General features: G+C 42.0%; 1 protein-coding gene across 1 annotated transcript in view; it reads right to left on the bottom strand.

The window, feature by feature from the left end:
- The window catches only part of agps (alkylglycerone phosphate synthase), a 170,182-nt gene that overhangs the window by 40,656 nt on the left and 106,705 nt on the right, over positions 1-22,821 (bottom strand). The window contains exons 11-13 of the mRNA XM_059966752.1: positions 16,974-17,101; positions 14,587-14,638; positions 7,335-7,411 (exon numbers count right to left, since the gene is read on the bottom strand). Coding sequence (XP_059822735.1) covers positions 7,335-7,411; positions 14,587-14,638; positions 16,974-17,101 — 257 coding nt within the window. The remainder of the gene's footprint in view (positions 1-7,334; positions 7,412-14,586; positions 14,639-16,973; positions 17,102-22,821) is intronic.

The following is a 22,821-nucleotide window of genomic DNA, read 5'->3' as shown; positions in this document are numbered from 1 at the left end:
AGGTACAGGAGCCTGAAGATCTACAGCTCAAGGTTTAACAATGGCTTCTTCTGCAATGCCATCAGGTACTTAAACAACCCTAATTAATTCTGCCTCAGACTTCACTTCCCTCAACACGCACTAATGTCATTATGTATTTTTTTGTCATCTATGTATAGTATAATTTATGTTAATTAATAAAATTTGTTTATCATATTTAGTATGCATAGCTGCTGCAAAATTTTCATGGCATTATACTCTGGGTATGTACGCCCATGACAATAAACTTGAGATTCATCCATTCTAGCTACTTTCTTCCTTGTACTAGACATAGAACAAAGCAAGGCCTTCAGAATCAGAAAAGAGGAAAGTAGCAAGTTTGCCTTGTCATATGAATCGTTTAATTCCTTAGAAATCGTGTATTGCTTGGCCTAGACACGGCTTTTCTGTGATGATGACTACACTCAATTAAAGTCTGGAAGAAGAGTCTTATGTTAAAAGGTGTACTGAAGGAAGTAACATTGGAGATAGGAAAAGGCCATTCAGCACTTCATGCAAGAAAGAAATAAATAATTAAATAAAATCGTGGCTGATTCTGACTGCAGAACAACCCTATATCCTTCAACCCTCTAAAGAGACAGAAACAGGTTCTCTGGATAGCTGCTCAAAGTAGAAGAAGCCACTCTTATCCACATGGCCCTCTACAAAAAGAAAGAGTAAAAATTAAAAAAAAAACACTGAGAAATACAAATGAAGACTTGGAATACAAAGCATATTGATCCAATCTTGAAATAACCAAGGGTATCACTAATAAGTCTATCAAGTACTTAGTCAGTAAAATCTAAGGTATATTACAACTCATTCACTACAAACTTTGTACATTGCATTTTACTACAATATTGGGATAATGATATTTGATTCAATAAAGATCAACATTATCCATACTATCTTCTACATAAACAATTCTGCTGGAATTTTCTATCACAGCCTTTACCTTTTAAAGCCTTCTAAGCTTGGGGATCTACAATTTGCAGTTTTCAACCCTTCATGAGAGCAATGTCTTGCAAAGTGATTTTAAAAGTTTCGAATCCTTGGTATTTATCAGGGCACAATACCAACAGCTCACTGTAAGTTTAACCAGGATGAAATCTGCAGAGCAGGCTGCTTGTGATGGACCATGCCTACTGGCTGCTCCTCTTAAACTAATGCAGGATCAGATATTTTAGTTGTGTATACACAGGTAGACCTTCTCTCCACTCCACACAATCCACCTCTCTTCACTCCCATCTCCTCACTCACACCATCCATGACATGGACTGACCCCAACTCCCACACAAGTCCTTTCCATTCCTTTCACATATATAGGCTCTGAAGCTCTTTTCCCATGCTGTTAGGTATTAGTTCAAGCATCACATTTAGCAACAGATTGGCTGAACAGCCAATTGCATTAAAGAACTTTCACACTTAACAGATGTAAAGGTACAACTTTTACTTAGAATTAACTCTTTAAAAAGTAAAGAAACTGAATATGAGAACATGTAGCGATATACTACATACAGAGCTAGAGACAATGACACGCAGTCGGTAAGTTGTCTTGAGACTAGTTTATTCAAACATCACGGCGCTGGCATTTAATCCCTAGCGCCCGCCCTCTCCGGGCAGAAATGACATTAGAGGTGCATTACCAACATCTCTCCTCGCGCGCTGGCTATTTGTGAGCTGGTTTGCCTGTGCAGAAAGTGGGTCGCCACAAACATATATAAAATTGTGAAAGCCGAAATATGAAACTTAAATCAGTAACTTTAGATGGTTTGTCAAGCTAACACATTTTCAGTTTAAAATGAATCATCCTCTGCCCCAAGAAGATGGCCATTTGCCAGAAAAAAAACTTAGTCAGACTTCGCACTAATAAGAGGGAGATTATTTTCTCATCTACTCTGGTGGAACAGGCTGCAAATAATGGAGTCCATACAGCAGCAGGGAACCAGTGATCTGATTCAGGATTTCTATGTTAAAACTGCACTGCCTTGAGCTTTACAGAAAAAAATTATGATCAACACCACTTTCACCATCACACGATTTAAACCCTGGTCAGTCACACAAGTCACCGGGTGTTTCGGACCAAGAATATTGCTGATGACTGACTTAAATCATGCTAATTAACTGGACTGATAAAACCAAACATTACTACTGTGTTAACTGTGCACAATACTAAGGAAGCCAAATTTGATCTTCTAAGACAATGAGGACTATAAGGGTAACGGGCACTTCAAGGCAGCACAGCTGTACTGACCATCAAGCAATGATCCACACTAATACAATCTCTATTTTCATGTTGCATCTCTTCCTCCTCTCTTCAATTATCCTGCCACCCACCCAAACTAGAAGTAACTTTACAGTAGTCAATTTATGGTCTGATCAGCAATTCTTTGGCATACAGGAGGAAACAATAGACAATAGGTGCAGAAGTAGACCATTCCGCCCCTCGAGTCTGCACCGCCATTCTGAGATCATGGCTGATCATTCACTATCAATACCCAGTCCCTGCCTTGTCCCCATATCCCTTGATTCCCCTATCCATCAGATATCCATCTCGCTCCTTCTTGAAAGCATCCAGAGAATTGGCCTCCACCGTCTTCCGAGGTAGTGCATTCCACACCTGCACAACTCTCTGGGAGAAGAAGCTCTTCCTCAACTCTGTTTTAAATAACTGACCTCTTATTCTCAATCCATGCCCTCTGGTACTGGACTCTCCCAACATCTGGAACATATTTCCTGCCTCAATCCTATCAAATCCTTTAATTATCTTAAACGTTTCAATCAGATCCCCTCTCAATCTCCTCAATTCCAGCGTGTACAAGTCGAATCTCTCCAATCTCTCTGCATAAGACAGCCCTGCCATCCCAGGAATCAACCTAGTGAATCTACGCTGCACTTCCTCAACTGCCAGAATGTCCTTCCTTAAACCTGGAGACCAAAACTGTACACAATATTCCAGGTGTGGTCTCACCAGGGCCCTGTACAAATGCAAAAGGACATCCTTGCTCTTGTATTCAATTCCCCTTGTAACAAAGGCCAACATTCCATTTGCCCTCTTCACTGCCTGTTGCACTTGCTCATTCACCTTCATTGACTGGTGAACTAGGACTCCTAGGTCTCTTTGCATTTCTCCCTTACCTAACTCTACTCCGTTCAGACAATACTCTGCCCTCTTGTTCCTGCTTCCAAAGTGGATAACTTCACATTTATTCACATTGAATGACATCTGCCAAGTATCTGCCCACTCACTCAGCCTATCCAAGTCTCCCTGTATTCTCCTAACGTCCTCTTCGCATGTCACACTGCCACCCAGTTTAGTATTGTCAGCAAACTTGCTGATATAGTTTTCAATGCCCTCATCTAAATCATTGACATAAATCGTAAAGAGCTGTGGTCCCAATACAGAGCCCTGTGGTACCCCACTAGTCACCTCCAGCCAGTCTGAGAAACACCCATTCACTGCTACCCTTTGCTTTCTATCTGCCAACCAGTTTTCTATCCATGTTGAAACCCTGCCCCCAATGCCATGAGCTCTGATTTTACTCACCAATCTCCTATGTGGCACCTTATCGAATGCCTTCTGAAAATCTAGGTATACAACATCCACTGGCTTACCCTCGTCTAACATCCTTGTTACACCCTCAAAAAACTCCAACAGATTAGTCAAGCATGATTTGCCTTTGGTAAATCCATGCTGGCTTGGCCTAATCCTATTTCTGCCATCTAGATGTGCCACTATTTCGTCCTTAATAATGGACTCAAGCATCTTCCCCACGACTGACATTAGGCTAACAGGGCGATAGTTCTCCGTTTTCTCCTTCCCTCCCTTCTTGAAAAGTGGGATAACATTAGCCACTCTCCAACCTTCAGGAACTGATCCTGAATCTGAACATTGGAAAATGATTACCAATGCATCCGCAATTTCCTGAGCCACCTCTTTTAGAACCCTCGGATGCAGACCATCTGGACCCGGGGATTTATTAGCCTTCAGTCCTACCAGTCTACTCATCACAGTTTCTTTCCTAATGTCAATCTGTCTCAATTCCTCTGATATCTTATGACCCTGGCCCATCCATACATCTGGGAAATTGCTTGTGTCCTCCCTGGTGAAGACAGATCTAAAGTACGCATTAAATTCTGTTGCCATTTCCCTGTTTCCCATAACAATTTCTCTCAATTCATTCTTCAAGGGGCCAACATTGTTCTTAACTATCTTCTTTCTCTTCACATAGCTAAAAAAGCTTTTGCTATCCCCTTTTATATTCCTGGCTAGACTGAGCTCATACCTGATTTTTTCTCTCCGTATTGCTTTTTTAGTTAAGATCTGCTGCTCCTTAAAACTTTCCCAATCATCTGTATTCCCACTCATCTTAGCCCTGTCATACTTCTTTTTCTTTAATGCTATACAATCTCTGACTTCCTTTGTCAACCACTGTGGCCCCTTCCCCCTCTTTGAATCCTTCCTTCTCATTGGAATGAACTGCTTTTGCATCTTCTGTATTATGCCCAAGAATATCTGCCACTGCTGATCCACTGTCTTTCCTGCCAGGGCATCCACCCATTTAACTTTGGCCAGCTCTTCCCTCATGGCTCCGTAGGCTCCTTTATTTAATTGCAACACTGACACCTCTGATCTGCCCTTATCCCTCTCAAATTGTAGATAAAAACTTATCATGTTATGATCACTACTTCCTAATGGCTCTTTTACTTCAAGATCACTTATCAATTCCTGTTCATTACACATCACCAAAATAGCCTCGTTCCTGGTTGGCTCAAGCACAAGCTGTTCCAAAAATACATCCCTTAGACATTCCACAAACTCCCTATCCTGGGGTCCAGCACCTACCTGATTCTCCCTGTTCACCTGCATGTTGAAATCTCCCATAACGACTACATTACCTTTATCACATGCCAATGTTAACTCCCTAATCAACTTGTACCCAATATCCACGCTACTGTTTGGGGGCCTGACTCCTCCTTGGGGGAAACCCATGAGGTCACAGAACAACGTGTAAAGTCCACTCAGACAACACTGGAGGTCAGGTTTGAACATGGATTGCTAGAACTGTGAAGCAGGAGGACAATCCACTGTGCCATTCTTCTTGTAACAGAGGAAATAGACATTCTAATGCTCAACGGTACTAAAATGCAAGGCCAGTGCTGCTTCTGCTAGCAAACAGTTACAGGTTTAGGAACAAAGTATGTATACTATAAGGGATGTCATTTCATAGATGGCTGTGATGCTTCACTCCCGGATGAGCTCATCTCATTTTTATGGACACTTAAAGGCAGAATAACACTATGACTATGCAAATCTCCACTTATCTGGTGACCCTGTCATGTCTGTCTCAGAAGTTGATGTCAGAACATCCTTAAATAGGGTGAACCCTCGCAAGGGTCAGACCCGAAGGTGTACCTGGCAGAGTACTGAAAACCTGTTCCAATCAATCGGCTCAAGAGCTCAAGCACATCAACTTCTCAATACTGTAGTCAGAGGTTCCCATCCGCTTCAAAAGGGCATCATTTTGGTGCCCAAGAGCAGAGTAAGCTGCCTCAATGGCTATCGCCCGGTAGCACTCACACCTTCTGTAATGAAGTGCTTTGAGAAGTTGGTCATTGCTAGAATTAATTCCTGCCTGAGCAAGGACCTAGACCCATTGCAACTTGCCAACGACCACAACGGGACACAATCTTATTGACTCTCTACATCTCTGGAGCACCTGGACAACAGCAAAAATGTAGTCAGGGTGTTGGTTTATCGATTACATCCTGGCATTCTATACCATCATCCCCTCAGTACTAATCTGAAAGCTTCAATACCTGGACTTCTGTACCTCCCTCTGCAGCTAGATTTAAAACTTCTTTATTGGGAAACCACAGTCAGTGTAGATCAGTAATACATCTCCAGCTCACTGACAATCAACACAGACGCACTTCAAGGATACCTGTTTGGCCCACTGCTCTATTCTGTTCTACAGCCATGACTGTGTGGCTAAGCTAGGCTCAAACACCATATTCTCTGATGGTGCCAATTGTTGGCAGTATCTCAGATAGGTTGGCTGGTTGAGTGGTGCTGCTGAACAACAAATTTCATGACTTATGTCAGTGATAATAATCCAGTCTATAATTTATCATCAATGTAACTGTTAAATAGGAGATCACAGTGACATTAGTCTAAAAAGCTGCAAGGCAGTATGTCTATTTACAGAAACTATCGGATATTTCACATCAAAACTTCTGGAAGGCTTTAAATTCTAATGAATACCTAAACCAGAGTTAAATTACAAAAAAAAACCTTAAATAATTTAACACAACTCTCCATTATGGAAGAGGTAAAAGGATAAATGCATTCAACACTGCATTTTAAATAAGCCATGAGCAACTTGGCCTAAAACAAGGAATTTTCAACATTTTAGATATCAAACACAAACACAATTTGGGAAGCTGCATATTCACTTTTTAAATCTGACAACAAATTGGCTGTTATTTAGGAAATCTGGGGCATGTAGGGCGTCCAGGTAGATGTAGCCCTCTGGTGGAGAGGCTGGTCATGTCTGTACCAGGGCAACTCACTCATCTTTGGGCCCTACCAGACACTCAGCTCTCACTGGCGATTTCAAGTACCTGTTTGCATGTGACAGTGGCCACATCCCAGTACACCACTTTGACAAGTGGGCTAAACCAGGTGAGGGCAAGCTAGTGGGCCTCCTACCCCAGTGAGATAGGGACATGCCTGTCCTAGCGCATGAAATTACTTCTGGTGAACTCAGCAGATGAAGTTTACATTGATATCCAACAGCCAGGAAGACGGTTCTGCAATGTTTCATGGAGAGGAAAGGGCATGGTGAGGCACTGAAGAAGTCATTGTCATCCACTGAAACCAAGGAAGACCCCAGTTTGTGACAAGCCCTCAGACCACTGGACCCTGACTTCCATGGTCAAGAAAGTGGAACTGCCTCAGTGTAATGGCTTTTCCACTTTAAAAACTCTTCTGCAAAGGTTTCCTATTATTGTTGGATATGAAGGACAATATTTAAGAAAACATTAAATTTTCTTGGAATAAGTTCAAATTTAAAATTTTCCACCAGTCAGAACTTCAGTTCATTTATTCAAAATATTTATCTAAGATCTTATACAAACTTGGTTTAGCTTGAATTACTATCATCTAACTTCAAAAAAAGCAACAATTTTGATAGAAGCATTTCAATGATTTAATATTACATACTTATGTTGAAATTTAATCCGCATCACCATGATATTCATACCTTGTGTTATCCTTTAATCATTGTAGTGTTAAGAAAAACAAATTAATATACCTTGGTAATGTAGAATTTTTTCAGTCCATCCAAAAATGAAGTAAAAATGGAGGCCACTTGTGGTTTCAGTGCATGCCCTAGTTTGAAACAGAAATTGTGAAAGTTCTTTGGAAGTATAACATTTCTTTGAATTTTAACATAACAAACCAATGGAAACTGACAATTTGATGAATCGTAATGTTTCTATAGACTGTGACAATCAAATGATGTCAGTATTAAGGATAGTATTTGATCATAAATCACAAGAACAAATGCAGCAATTATCATAAGCTTTATGAAAGCACTACTGTCCTGCCACTTTCAATGAACTATGCACAAGCAAACCCAGATCTCTCCATTCTTGGAAGTTTTAGAATTCTACCTTCGACATCATGTTACCTCCTCCCATTTTCTGTTCCAAGTATTCTTCATATTTCTCAGCAATAAATTTCATCTGCCACCTATCACACGTTCTAATAGTCTTCTATACCCTCTTGGCAGTTATACCATCCTCCTCAGTTTGTTTCTGATCCAAGACTGAAGATTTGGAAATTGTGTCCTGAATATTCAAGTCAAAACCATTACTAAACACTTAGAAAGCAATGGTTCCAACCCTGGGAATACCAAATCCTGCTTCCCTCCAATCTGAAGAACCTTTCATTGTTATCCAGTTTCCTATTAAACAAGCTTTATATTTAGTCTTTTTTTATTCCATGATCTTCCATCTTGATTGAATCATCAAACATTTGTATAATATCAACTCCATTTCTCCCAAGTGTCCTGTTACATTGAAAAGAAAATTTGATAAAACTACCTTTAACAAGGGTGATGCCAACAGGCTCAATAAACTGGTTAAATCCTCTGTTAAACTGTCAAATTGGCCATCTCTGGAGTGTGTGGTAGAACAAAGGACCCTACAGAATATCCTGGGAATTCTGGACAATGTTTCTTACCCTCTGCATGCCATCTTGGCTGAACAGAGGAGCACTTTTAGTAATAGACTAAAACTGTACCTCTCCAAAGTGTGCTATACAAGGTAATTCTTACCCTCGGCCATTAGGCTCTATGAGTCCACCTACAGCCGGGAAGCAATGACCCCTCTCTCCTGTTAGACTGTTTGAGGCAACTTATTTTTTCATTCTTACTTCTTTTCTGATATTTGTATATCTGTGCACGTGTAATGCTACTGTGATACTGTAATTTCCTTTAAAATCAATACAATATCTATCTGTAGAGCATCAATGAATGTTAGCCTTGCCAGCAACACAAAGGATCCAGAAAAAAATGAACAAATAAGAAAATGCACTGCATAGATTCTCTCACTGGAGGTGGAATCTGAAGTTTATTTTAATTATTTTATTTCACTTTATTTATTTAGTGATACAGCGCGGAGCATGCCCTTCCAGCCATGATGTACAACCCCCAGACGAACCCAATTGGCCCTTACCTAATCATGGGACTACTTACCTACCTGGTTCATCTTTGGACAGTGGGAGAAAACTGCAGCAGCCAGGGAAAACCCACACATTCCACAGGGAGGAGATACTAAATGCTTACAGAATGGCACCAGTATTGAACTCCAAACTCCAGAATGTTCCAGCTGTGATCATGTTGCATTAAATGTTACATTACCCAAGGTCAGGGTTCAAGCTCAACAAACATTTGAAAGATGAATGACATGCAAAGAATCCTGGAGCAGCAGAAAAGCTACCACAATTAAGAGCTCCTGCCCCAACCAGTCCATTTTTACACTTACAAGTGAACTACATTTCTTTACCAAAGTGTCACGGATACTCAGAGGTACAAGTGTTATGGGGAAGCAAGGTTGTGGGTTTGGTAAGTGGGACAGAAGACACTCATTATGAGTGAGCACATTTATGGTAAAACACTCAGCCAAATATTAAGTCAAACACTCGTCTAAGCCACCCTAAATTACAAAAGCTGTGACACATTCAGTAACACTTCAAACTCAACAGGTACTTTGTTAAGTCTCCCCAAATTACACAACTACAAAACTAAACATTCAACAAACAGGTACTTAGCTAAATGTGCACATAGGCCCTTCTATATCTGAGGATATAGAGGATATCAGAGGATTCCACTCTGACAACTTGCTGAAAGGAAGAAGACTGTAGGAAGCTGATCATCTGAGGCTTGGACAAGGCATGGCACCAGTGGAGCAACGCCCCTTTGATCTATTGCATTATTTGATAAAATCATAATTGGTCCTCATTGCAACACCATCTTATTGTGCTCAGCCCACGTTCCTAAAAAAAAATCTGGCCTTCCTTAAATATATTCAACAACAACCTCCACGGTCCTCAACTAGAAAATATCAAAGGTTTATTCTCCTTCTGCATGAAGAAATTTCAGGTTCTTATCTGACCCATTTTGAGTCTGTGTCCACTAGTTCTCAGCCAAGGGAAACATTATCTCTACAACTAATCTATCAAGCTCCTTAGGAATTGTGTTAAGTTCAGTGAAATCACTTTTCATTCTACTAAACTTGAGGATGAAGGTCCAAGTCTGCATAACTTGTTCTGCTACAACAAACACACATTCCCAGTAACCAAATTGGGTGACCCAAAACTACCTCCCTTTTTTTCCTTAAAGCCTGTTTTCTGTATCCTGCTCACATCCCATAATGCCAACAGCTTTGAATCAACATAAATCTTGGATACTTTGCACATGAACCCTCTAATCAAAATCACTGATATAGAACATAAACAACTGGAGCCCAGGACTGATTCCAGTAGCTTCTGGTGGCTGTAGCCTTCAAACCCAAAAATGACCGGTTCATTCTTTTGTCCATTAACCAACCTACTGCCCGTTTCAGCACCAATATCATAACCCCTAATTTTGTTTCTTGATTTCTTTTTGGCATGGCACCTCCTAGAAGCTGAAATATACAATTTGTTTCTATTCTGCTCATTATATCATCAAAAACTCACAGATGTATGATTTCCCTTCCATACATTCATGTTCACTCAATCCAATCCTATTACCTCCATCTCCACTTAATACCATCATAAATTCAGGCAGTTCCCAACAACTGGACTAAAGCTTGCCATATTCCGCCTCACTCCTTTTTTAAACAACAAGGTAATATTTTCCACCTTCCAATCTGTGGCAACTGTGCTAGGAGCTATGAAATTTTGGAAAATGGCAATCCACTCTTACCTTTCGAAAATTCTGCTCAGACCCCATCTCCCAAGTTTGCAACCCACCACAGTAGGCCGTTTCTCAAATAATGTGTTAGAGTACAGGAAGGAGATAAGAGTTTCATAACATGGTGTCATGACAACAATCTTTCCCTCAATTTCAGCAAAATAAAAGAGCTGGTCATTGACTACAGGAAGCTGGACGGTGCACATATTCTTGTTTATATCAATGGTGCTGTGGTTGAGAGTTTCTAGGAGTGAATATCACCAATAGCCTGTCCTGATCCAGCCATACTGACGCTACAGCCAAGAAAGCTCACCAGTGCCTCTACTTCCTCAGAAGGATAAACAAATTTAGCATGCTCCCTTTGACCCTCACCAATTTGTACTAATGTACCATAGAAAGCATCCTATCAAGGTGCATCGAGGCTTGGTATGTCAACTGCACTGCACATGACTGCAAGAAACTAGAGTTGTGGACACAGCTCAGAACATCAAAGAAACCAGCCTCCCCTCCAAGGATTCTGTCTACACTTCCTGCTGCCTCAAAAAAGCAACTGGCATTGTCAAAGCTCCCACCCACCCCAGAAATTCTCTTTTCTCCTGCCTCTCATTGGGCAAGAAGATACAAAAGCCTGAAATCACATACCACCAGGCTCAGAAAAAGCTTCTACCCCCATTATCACACTACTGAAAGTTACCCTTGTTCAATAAGAACTCTATTTCACAATCTACCTCATTATGACCTTGCACTTTCCCGTCTACCTGCACTGCTCTTGCTCTGTACGAAAACACTTTATTCTGCATTGTTAATGTTTTACCCTATTCTACCTCAATACACAGTTGTAATGAATTGATTTGTGTAGTATAATGCAAACAATATATTAATTTTCATCATTAATAAATTACCACCTTCTCTGATAAATCAATGTTTGAGCCACATCATTTCTGAGCCAAAGACACTTGCTCTGGATGTGGTTGCCATGGATCACGTCAGTATTCAACTCCCCCATACTACAGCTGCAATACATCATCTTTCTTGTCATTGCCAGGTCTTAAAATTTATTTCATTTAAATTATTTAAATGCATCACACACCCTAACCTCAGCAGAACCTTATTCTCACCCAAGACCAACATCCCATGGGCAACGCTGTTCCTTACTTACTGAAGTACACTCTTCATGAATGCAATGTTCATAGGACAGGATGCTAATAACGTGTGCTTCTTTTAGCTAGAGTTCTTAGACCTACCTTTCTAGATTAGAGTACCTGTTACTTAACTGCATTTGGTAACTCTGTGGCTAACCAAACTAACAGGGACACTAAGACTGTTTTTTCACCTCCATATACCATTGCAATTTAAAATTATTTGATTAAGAGTGACTGTAAGACTGCAATAAGTATATTTTGTAAATCAGATATCATCCCTTCACTCAAGAGGGTGGAGCAGAGTACATGCCCCGATCTGTATCCTTGATGCTGAAATTGGTATAATTGAAGCTTCAGGTTTCTATACTGTGAATTAAATTAAGAGATCTTTGGCTATTAAAGGAATTAAGGAACATGGAGCTAGTATAGGGAGATGGTATTAAAGTACAAGATCAGCAAATATCATATTCAAGGGTGGAACAAATGCAAGGGTTTGAATGGCTTACACGTTCCTTTTTTTTAATGCTTAACACATATTCCATGTAGGATGGTGATGAATATTGACAGCTTGGATTGAGGTTTTTGATGTTGCCCTGTTGCTGAGCTTGGCAATTAGCTTGCAGATGTTTTGGAACCAGTCAAGGTGACACCTTCAGTGCACAGTTGTTGGTGTTTCACTCTGGGAGTTTTACTTAGACCCCCATTAGCTTGCCTCAATCCTAACTGGCTATCCCTTCAGCAACAAGAACTACATCAGCAAGATAAGATGATACAGTTTATGGGAAGACAAACTGGCGGCACAGAACCTGATCCACTGTTGCTAATCTCGATAAATAAAGACCAGAAAGGACACCACTTCAACTGGCACATGCGGAGGTTCTGGCTCAAGTAAACATGAAACAGGCACGAGTTTTTAGAAGGGCCATACTCTTCTGATAATTCCATAAAGAAATATTTCAAAATAGATGCCACCTACAAATCTAGAGCTAAAGAAACATAAGCCAATAGAATTCGAAGATCAACTGAAGAGATAGCCAATCGGGACTGAAGCAAGTGAATGAGGGCCTATATAAACACAGAACACTCACGGAGAGAAACACTAGCAACTGTGCTTTGAAGATGTCACCTCAACTGATGATGAAACTAATTACCATGCAACATCAAACTTTCTCCATTTATGTAGCATTAAAATAACTTGGAGCAGGCCTGTCATAACTGTTAAGTGCTATAAGATTGTATGGTTTATAGATATTAAGCATTAAACTTACTGCAAAATAGCTAGAGGTACAAAAACGATGTGTGCAATATCAAATGTAAGGAGCATCAAGAATGTGAATATCAAAAATGACTTGCTCTTGAACTTCAAATCCTTGAGATAATTTATATCTATATATTTATATTAATTTATATTAATTTATATGATGTGCTAACGAAGTAAATTGAGTTGCTTTCAAATTTTAACATCTCTTGGGAAATCAATATGTTTCATGATATCCTAATAATCAGTAATTAACATCCCATTAAAAATGTATTCCCTTCATAAAAATCATACATTGGAAGATGCAAGATCATGTGTTTGAGACAATATCAATAATCTAATTATTTAGTAAAAAAATTCACTGTTCAATATCTTAGATCAAAAATGAAACAAAACATTTGAATACCAATAATGGTGCAGATTAAGAAATGCACATCGCAATGAAACTCGAACAGCTTAATTTGCTCATGAGTTATAGTACCAACAGCTCAAATCCTGAGACCAAAGCAAAACCTTTTCTCTTGTAACGTCATAGGCCGAATCAAAGGTGGTGATGATTCAGCATATAGGTGGGAGACCAAAAACCTGGCTGAGTGGTGTCATAACCACAACTTCTTACTGAAAGTCAGCAAAACCAAGGAGCTTCAGGAGAATGAAACCAGAGGTCCCTGAGCCAGTTCTCATTGCAGGATCAGAGGTGGAGAGGGTCAACAACTTTAAATTCCTAGGTGTTATTATTTCAGAGGACCTATCCTGAGCCCAACACGCAAGTGCAATCACAAATTGTGAAGAATTACAATGATGAAGATTGGCATTAGATCTAAAACTTTGACTAACTTCTATAGATGTGTAGTGGAAAGTATATTGACTGACTACAACACAGCCTGCTATGGAAAGACCAATGCCCTTGAAAGGAAAATTACAAAAAATAGTGAATACGACCCTGTCCATCATAGTTAAAGCCCTCCCTGCCATTGAGCACATCTAATGCTGTCGAAGGAAAGCAGCATCCATCTCGCTGCTGCCATCAGGAAAAAGGTATAGGAGCCTCAGGACTCACACCACCAGGTTTAGGAACAGTTATGACCCATCCACCATCAGGCTCTTGAACCAAAGGGGATAACTTCACTTGCCCCATCATTGAATTGTTCATACAATCATTGGACTCACTTTCAAGGACTCTTCATCTCATGTTCTCGATATTAAGTGGTTATTTATTATTATTATTTCTTCTTTTTGTATTTGCACAGTTTGCTGCCTTCTGCACTCTTGTTGAATACCCTAGTTGAGCGGTCTTTCACTGATTCTTTTATAGTTATTATTCTATAGATTTATCAAGAATGCCCACAAGAAAATGAATCTCAGGGTTATATATGATGACATATGTACTTTGATAATAAAATTTACTTTGAACTTGTAGTTTTTATATTCAAAACTAACAGGATCTGTCTTCCATATGCTTTTCAATTTCAATTTTGTCCCAAGACTACTAAGAAAAAGAAAGACCACTGATATTCTACCTGCATCAATATATTTGGCTGTGTTATTAACTTGGAGTCTATAGCCGCTGATGTCTCAATGTCATTTAGCATAGAATAGATAGATAATTTGTTGTATACTTACTATTCTTAGTTCATTAACTAAAGAAAATTAAACTTAATGTTCTATTAATAAAAACAACTCTGGAGAACTGATATTTCCTTACCAAACTGGAACTGTGCATTGTCCATTAGTCGGATTGATGCAGGGGCACATCGCTGTAGCAGAAAAAAACAAATTTTTTGATGCTGAATACAAAAGAATGGAATTCTGAGATTTGCACTTACAGAAATTTAAGACCATAAGACATAGAAGCAGAACTTAAGCCACTCAGCCAACCGATTCTGCTCCATGGTTGATTTATTACCTTCATCTTTGTCAAAAAGTCTCCCATCTCTTCTTTAAAGGGACAACCTTGTATTCTGATGCTGTGCTCTCCGGTCCTAAGCTCTGCCAGTATTGGAAACATACTCTCCACCTACACTCTTTCTTGGCTTTTCAATATTTGGTTAAGTTTCAATGAGATTCCCCCTCATTCTTCTGAACTCCAGCAAGTCCAGGCCCAGAGCCAAACTCCTCATACGTTAACCCCTTCACTTTGACAATCATTCTTGTGAACCATCTCTGCACCCTCCTCACCGCCAGCATATTTCTTCTTGGATACGGGGCCCCAAACTGTTCACAATACCCCAAATGCAGTCTGACCAATGCCTTAAGAAGCCTCAGCATTATATCCTCTGGAAATGAATGCTAACATTGTATTTGCCTTCTTTACCACTAACTTTGCCTGCAAGCTAACCTTTAGGGAATCCTATACAAGGATTCCCAAGTCCATTGCATCTCTAAATTTGCTTGCATTTTGAAAATAGTCCATGTCTTTATTTTTTCTACCAAATGGCATGACCATACACTTCCTGACACTGTACTCAATCCATCATTTCTTTGCCCATTTCCTAGTATGTCCAAGTCCTCGTGCTGACTTTCTTCTTCCTCAACACAATGTGCCCACACACCTATCTTTGTATCATTTGAATAATTCTACAACTTCTACATACTTCACTGAAACTAGCATCACTCCAGTTATTGAAACCCAATTAACGTCAAACTGAATGTGAATTAAAACTATATCCAAAATTAAATTTAGCTTTATGTTATGAACAATTCAAATCAATTTTTTCCACTACAGTTGCAATTCAGTTTATATTCTAATGCAGAATTATGTGTTAGCTCAAAACATTCAGTTTTCCAGGAATTGAGTTTGGTTATGATACAGGCTGCAATGTGAGGTCATATTTTATTTGGCCTAAACTACCGACTTCAATGCTTTCTTGTCTACTTCAGCTCAGGTATGTGATGACTGGACTCTGCACATGTGGAGAAAGAAAGAGCAAGCTTCCAGATATGAGACAACCTCCCCATCACCTCGCTCAACCCTCAGCAGCTTCATGTTCTTCCTCTTCAAGCTGCTTATGCATGTACTGATTAATACTTTCTCCAACTGAATGTAAAACCAAGCTTTATTTCTTTCTAATACACAATTATTTGAGCCATTACTGCTGAAAATGTTGGAGCAAGGGATGCACACAAAATTCTCGCCAATCTTGATGGGAAATATGAGGATCAAAATAAACATTCACGCATAGTGCAAAATAAAGATTAAATGAACATTATTTAAACACTATACAAAGAAAAGCAGCAAGTAGATTTTTTTGGAAACTAGAACAGATGTACTGTGGTGAGCATTCTAATTGGCTGCTTCACCGTCTGGTTTGGGGGTAGGGGGGGCTACTGCACAGGGTCAAAGAGAGCTGGAGAGAGTTGTAAAATTAGCCAGCTCCATCATGGGCACTAGCCTCCATAGTATCCAAGACGTCTTCAAGGAGCAGTGCCTCGAGAAGGCAGCACCCATCATTAAGGACCTCCAACACCCAGAACATGCCCTCTTCTCATTGCTACAATCAGGAAGGAGGTTCAGAAGCCTCCTGTCAGTGATTCAGGAACAGCTTCTTCTCCTCTGCCATACAATTTATGAATGAACACGGAACCAATGAACACTACCTTACATACTCACACTAATTCACAAGTTTTCTTCCTATCTCTTATCATGTATTGCATTGCACCTCTGCTTCAAAGTTAACAAGTTTCACAACATATGCCGATGATATTAAACCTGATTCTGATTCTTAAAACAGATTTAACGACTACCCCTTTTGTGAATTTAGATGTAACTGACTCATTGTTGGAATCTCAAGGAGATCATTCATCAACACATCCATTATGCAGCTGCACAAGACCAAGGATAATCATAAAAAGAAGTCACATAGTGAAGTTGCAATAATTAAGAATAGATTTTCACACATGGTGAATTGTAAAATTTCTGGTTAAGTTCTTTCAAAGAATTACTGACATTTTATCATGCTATTTACTCAAATAGAAATTACAATATTTCTATGTATATTAGCATCAACTGTTCTATACTGTGCAGAAGCATTCCCTTAGTAAAAAAAATATACTTAAGTCTCTTGTAAACAAGAATAAAGAGATGAGAATTACCTGCCGTGCTACCTCTCGTAAACAGGCCACACCATGTTCAAAGTCTGGAAACACAATAGAACCGTATTTCTGATACTCAGGCAATGATCTGATCTTTATTGTGACTTCTGTAACTACACCGAGTGTTCCTGAAATGCAAGAAAGAGAATATGACGTAAGTATACAGTAGTACTACACAACATAAAGACCCTTTCAAAGCCTGATTGTTGTCATTGCAAAGGGGTCCCCGACAACATAGCCATAGTTTCAATTATGGTTTGGTACTTTGACGTAGTAATAAATTAGATTCTACTCTGACTGAATAATGCAACACTGAATGCACAGGAACACTGCCTTATGCCACAAAATTACAAAGCCTTAACCGGCAAAGTAAGGTTTCAAAGAAGAACAAACAGGAGGGAAATCATGTACAGATTCAATTAAAGGTGAATTATTGGGAAGACTGGCAAGCATTGGCAAAGATATGTGGCAGAAACTTGCTAGTTTTCCACATAACAATGTTTGATGTAACTGAATATTTGCAAGTCAGCACCAGATTCTCTGTAACTTTAAACTAAAACCAGCAAAGTATTTTGAAAGTGACGCATGAAGTTCCATCATATTTAGCATATGTTTTGAATGAATTCCAGATAGAAAATTTATATTGAACTCTTCCATTGCATTCATGAGTCACTGAATGAGTCATGTGCAGTTTTTATTGTTCAATAAACATGGAATATAAATTATTTTTCTCAACTTGTTTTTCCAAGGTGTTACTCCCATATTACGCAGTGTTCACCTCTCGACCGTTATATGCACGTTCATTTTAAAAAGTAAAATGTGTATACAAACATTATATCTTTGGAATATAGTCTGGAAATAAATCTGAGCATTAGCTTGCATTAAATACCATATTTTGTCCTTGTAAAAAACAATTATTTCCATTTGAAAAGGAAATATAAAAAACTATTAGAGGTAAAAGTATTCTACAATGAACTTTAAATATCAAATGCCTCTAACTAGAATGCAGAGCCTCAGGGCAAGAACATCAAAATTCTGTAAATTGGAAATGAAAAAATTTGCTAAGTGAAGTTACTTATTATTATGTTATTCTTCCCTGCGACCACATTGTTTTTTCTCTGGTTTTCTCTCACATTCTAAGGATTTATGATTGGGGTTCAGTTTAGTGAGTTGTAGGCATGCTATATTGGCACAACAATACTTGCGGGCTGTGCCCAGCAAAAGGACACATTTTGGTGTACGCTTTATCCGTGCCATGTGAGGCCAGAAATAGGAAGCTCATACAGTTTAGCAGATGGCTCAGAAGACGGTGCAGGAGGGTGAGCTCTCTTCCAGGGAAGGTGGGAACTGTACAGAGGGGACGGTTTGCACCTGAACTAGACGGGGAGGGTTTGCTAGTGCTGCACGTGGGGGTTTAAAGTAGAGTTGCAGGGGGATAGGAACCAGACACCAGAGCAGATAGTGGAGTGGTTGTAGGGAAAAATGTTAAGCCTACCTACAAAGTCAGGAATCAAAAGGTTGAACATGGGAGGGACTAACATTCTGATTTGCTTCAGTATACTTCAATCCAAGGAGAATTGTAGGAAAGGCAGGTGAGCTTAGGGCTTGGACCAGCACCTGAAATTATGATATTGTACCTATTATTGAGACTTGGGTTGCAGGTAGGACTGGCAACTCCATGTTCCAGTGATCCATTGAATTAGATGCGATAGAGTAGAAAGGATTAAAAAGGGGGAGGGGTGGCATTACAAGTCAGGGAAAATGTCACAGGAGTGCTCAGACAGGACAAATTGGAGAACTCGTCTAATGAGGCTATATGGGTGGAACTGAGGAATAAGAAAGGGATGACAACTTTAATGGGATTATATTACAGACCACCCAACAGTGAATGGGATTTAGAGGAGCAAATTTGTAGACTGTTGCAAGACAGGGTTGTGATAGTAGGTCTCCCATACTGTAAAAAGGCTGGATGGGATAGAACTTGTCAAAAGTCCTCATGAAATTTTCCTTAATAATTTCATATGAGGGAACGAGACAGGGCAAGTGACAGAAATTTGTGTAGGGGAACACTTTGCATCTAGAATCAAAATGCCATTAGTTTTAAGATAATTCTGGAGAAGGATAGGAGTGGTTCTTGGGTTGAGATTCTAAATTGGAGGAAGGTCAGTTTTGATGATATCAGAAAGGATCTGGCAAATATCACTTGGGACAGGTTGTTTTTTTTAGCAAAGGTGTACTTGGTGAATGTAAGGCCTTCAGAAGTGAAATTTTGTATGTTTCTGACAAAATAAAATATTGTAGCGGTGTGCTACACGCAGCGCTAAAATAACAACACGGAATCGGTAAACTGCAGTTAAAGAAAATTTTATTCGAACTTCACAGCCTTGCTTTAAAGCCTCCCTGATCCCGCCATCCCCGGGCGCGGATGCTGTAGGGGCACGTACTCACAATCCCCCGCAGGCTTTTCCCTTTGTTGGTGAAGCAGACCTGGCACCCTTTTGGGACTGGCCTTTGTGCCAGCGTGCTGGCTATTTGTGAGCCGGTTCAAGTGCGCTAGGAAGTGGGTTGCCTACGGGGAGGTCCTGGAGCTGCAAACCAGAGACTGCGGTTCTGTAACTGGGGATCTCCTCGTCTGCCTGCTGCGCCTCTGCCAGCGCCTCAAAGTCTATCCCTTGGGAAAGGGCATGAATGTTAGGGCGAGAGAGTGCGTCCGCTACGACATTGTCCTTACCCGAGACGTACTGGACATGCGTCGTGTATTCAGAGATGTAGGACAGATGGCGCTGCTGGCAGGACGACCAGGGATCGGACACCTTCGTGAACGTAAAGGTAAGCAGCTTATGGTCCGTGAATGTGGTGAAGGGCTGACCTTCTAAGAAGTACCTGAAATGCCGGATTGCCAGGTATAGTGCCAACAGTTCCCGGTCGAAAGCACTGTATTTGAGCTCGGGTGGCCGCAGGTGTTTGCTGAAAAACACCAGGGGTTGCCAGCGACCCGCGATGCGTTGCTCCAGTACCCCACCGACTGCCGTGTTAGAGGCGTCCACTGTGAGGGCGGTAGGGACGTCCATTCTGGGGTGCACTAGCATCGCGACATTTGCCAAGGCTTCTTTCGTTTTAATGAAAGCGGCGGCGGACTCCTCGTCCCAGGTAATGTCCTTGCCTGGACCCGACATCAGGGTGAACAGGGGGCACATGATTCAGGCAGCTGAAGGGAGGAAGCGGCGGTAGAAATTGACCATACCTACGAATTCCTGAAGGCCTTTGATTGTGGTGGGTTGGGGGAAATGGTGGATCACGTCTACCTTAGCGGGCAGAGGGGACGCCCTGTCTTTAGTAATCCTGTGGCCCAGAAAGTCAATGGTGTTGGGCCCGAACTGGCATTTGGCTGGGTTGATTGTTAGACCGTATTCACTCAGTCGGGCATAGAGTTGACGGAGGTGGGACAGATGCTCCTGACGACTGCTGCTGGCTATGAGGATGTCATCCAAATAGATGAATGTGAAGTCCAGGTCGTGTCCCACCGCATCCATTAACCCCTGGAACGTCTGTGCGGCATTCTTCAGGCCGAACGGCATGCGGAGGAACTTGAAAAGGCCAAACGGGGTGATGAGAGCCGTTTTGGGAACGTCGTCCGGATGCATCGGGATTTGATGGTATCCCCGGACGAGGTCTACCTTGGAGAAGATCCGTGCGCCGTGCAGGTTTGCTGCAAAGTCCTGAATGTGCGGCACAGGGTAGCGGTCCGGTGTGTTAGCCTCGTTCAGCCTGTGGTAGTCGCCGCATGGTCTCCAGCCCCCTGTCGCTTTGGGCATCATGTGCAGGGGGGAAGCCCATGGGCTGTCGAACTGCCGGATGATCCCCAATTCCTCCATCCTCTTGAACTCCTCCTTTGCCAGTCGGAGCTTGTCCGGGGGAAGCCGCCGAGCACGGGCATGGAGGGGTGGTCCCTGGGTCGGGATGTGGTGCTGTACGCCATGTCGGGGCATGGCTGCCGTGAACTGCAGTGCCAGAACCGATGGGAAATCCGCCAGGACTCTGGTGAAGTTGTTGTCGGTACAGCGTGATGGAGTCGAGGTATGGGGCTGGCAACTGGGCTTCTCCCAGGGAGAACGTCTGAAAGGTCTCGGCGTGGACCAGTCTCTGCCTCGGCAGGTCGACCAGCAGGCTGTGAGCCTGCAAAAAATCCGCACCCAGAAGCGGTTGGGCTACGGCGGCCAGTGTGAAGTCCCACGTGAACCTGCTGGAGCCAAACTGTAGCTGCACCGTATGGGTGCCGTAAGTCCTTACCGTGCTGCCGTTCACGGCCTTCTGGGGGGACCCAGTGTCTTGTTGCAGGTGTTGTAACTTGTCAGAGGTAAGATGCTGATCTCGGCACCGGTGTCGACCAAAAAACAGCGTTCCGACCTCTTGTCCCACACATACAGGAGGCTATCCCAATGGCCAGCCTCCGTAGCCATCGGCGGCGGCTGGCCCTGACGTATCCCAGGAACTTGCAGGGCGGGCTACAGCAGCGGGCTTCTGCGCCCCACCACTGGTGGTAGGAACACCATTGTTCGTTGGGCTCCTCACCCCTGCCTCTGGGGTTAGCGGGCTCAGTGGCCAGGCCTGGTCTGGTTTGCTGCTGGGAGCGTGGCCTGGTGATCTGTGCAACGGACGCCCCATTCACCTTCTTGGCATTCCACAGCAAGTCCGCCCGGGCTGCCACCTTCCGGGGGTCGCTGAAACCCACGTCGGACAGCAGCAGACGTATGTCCTCAGGCAACTGCTCCAAGAATGCCTGCTCAAACATAAGGCAGGGTTTGTGTCCGCCGGCCAGAGACAACATCTCATTCATTAAAGCCGATGGAGGTCTGTCTCCCAAGCCATCCAGGTGCAGTAAACAGGCAGCCCGCTCGCGCCGTGAGAATCCGAAAGTCCTTATGAGCAGGGCATTGAATTCTGTGTACTTGCCGTCCGCTGGGGGAGACTGTACGAACTCCGCAACCTGGGCCGCTGTGTCCTGGTCAAGGGAGCTCACCACGTAGTAGTAACGTGTGTCCTCTGAGGTTATCCGCCGAACGTGGAATTGGGCTTCTGCTTGCTGGAACCATAGGTGAGGTCGCAGCGTCCAGAAGCTTGGCAGTTTCAACCAAACCGCATGAACAGATGTGACGTCGTTCATTTCCAGTCCAAAAATCGTTTGGACCGTCAGGGTCACCAATTGTAGCGGTGTGCTACACGCAGCGCTAAAATAACGACACGGAGTCGGTAAACTGCAGTTAAAGAAAGATTTTATTCGAACTTCACAGCCTTGCTTTAAAGACTCCCTGATCCCACCCTCCACGGGCGCGGATGCTGTAGGGGCACGTACTCACAATCCCCCGCAGGCTTTTCCCTTTGTTGGTGAAGCAGACCTGGCACCCTTTTGGGACTGGCCTTTGTGCCGGCGCGCTGGCTATTTGTGAGCCGGTTCGAGTGCACTAGGAAGTGGGTCGCCACAATATCAGGTTTAGGGAACTTTGGTTTTTGACAGATACTGAAGGCCTGATTCAGAAAAAGGAGTTGCATAGCAGGTATTGGCATGAAGGGCCAAATGAGATACTTGAGGAGAAAAATGCAAGAGAACACTTAAGGAAGAGGTCAGGAGGCCTAAAAGGAGATGAAAGGTTGCTCTTGCAGACAAGGTGAAAGAGAATCCCAAGGGGTTCTATAGATATATTAAGAGCAAAAATAGCAAAGGAAGAATTTGGTCCTCTGGAACATCAGAGTGGTCATCCTTGAATAGAGCCAAAGGAGATGGGCGTGATCTTGAATCAATTTTTTTTGCACCTGTATTTACAGAGTCTATCGCAGTGAGGTCATGGAC

Source organism: Hypanus sabinus, chromosome 4 (assembly GCF_030144855.1).
Source record: "Hypanus sabinus isolate sHypSab1 chromosome 4, sHypSab1.hap1, whole genome shotgun sequence".
Lineage (NCBI taxonomy): Eukaryota > Metazoa > Chordata > Chondrichthyes > Myliobatiformes > Dasyatidae > Hypanus > Hypanus sabinus.
This window is presented reverse-complemented; position numbering and strand designations above follow the sequence as displayed.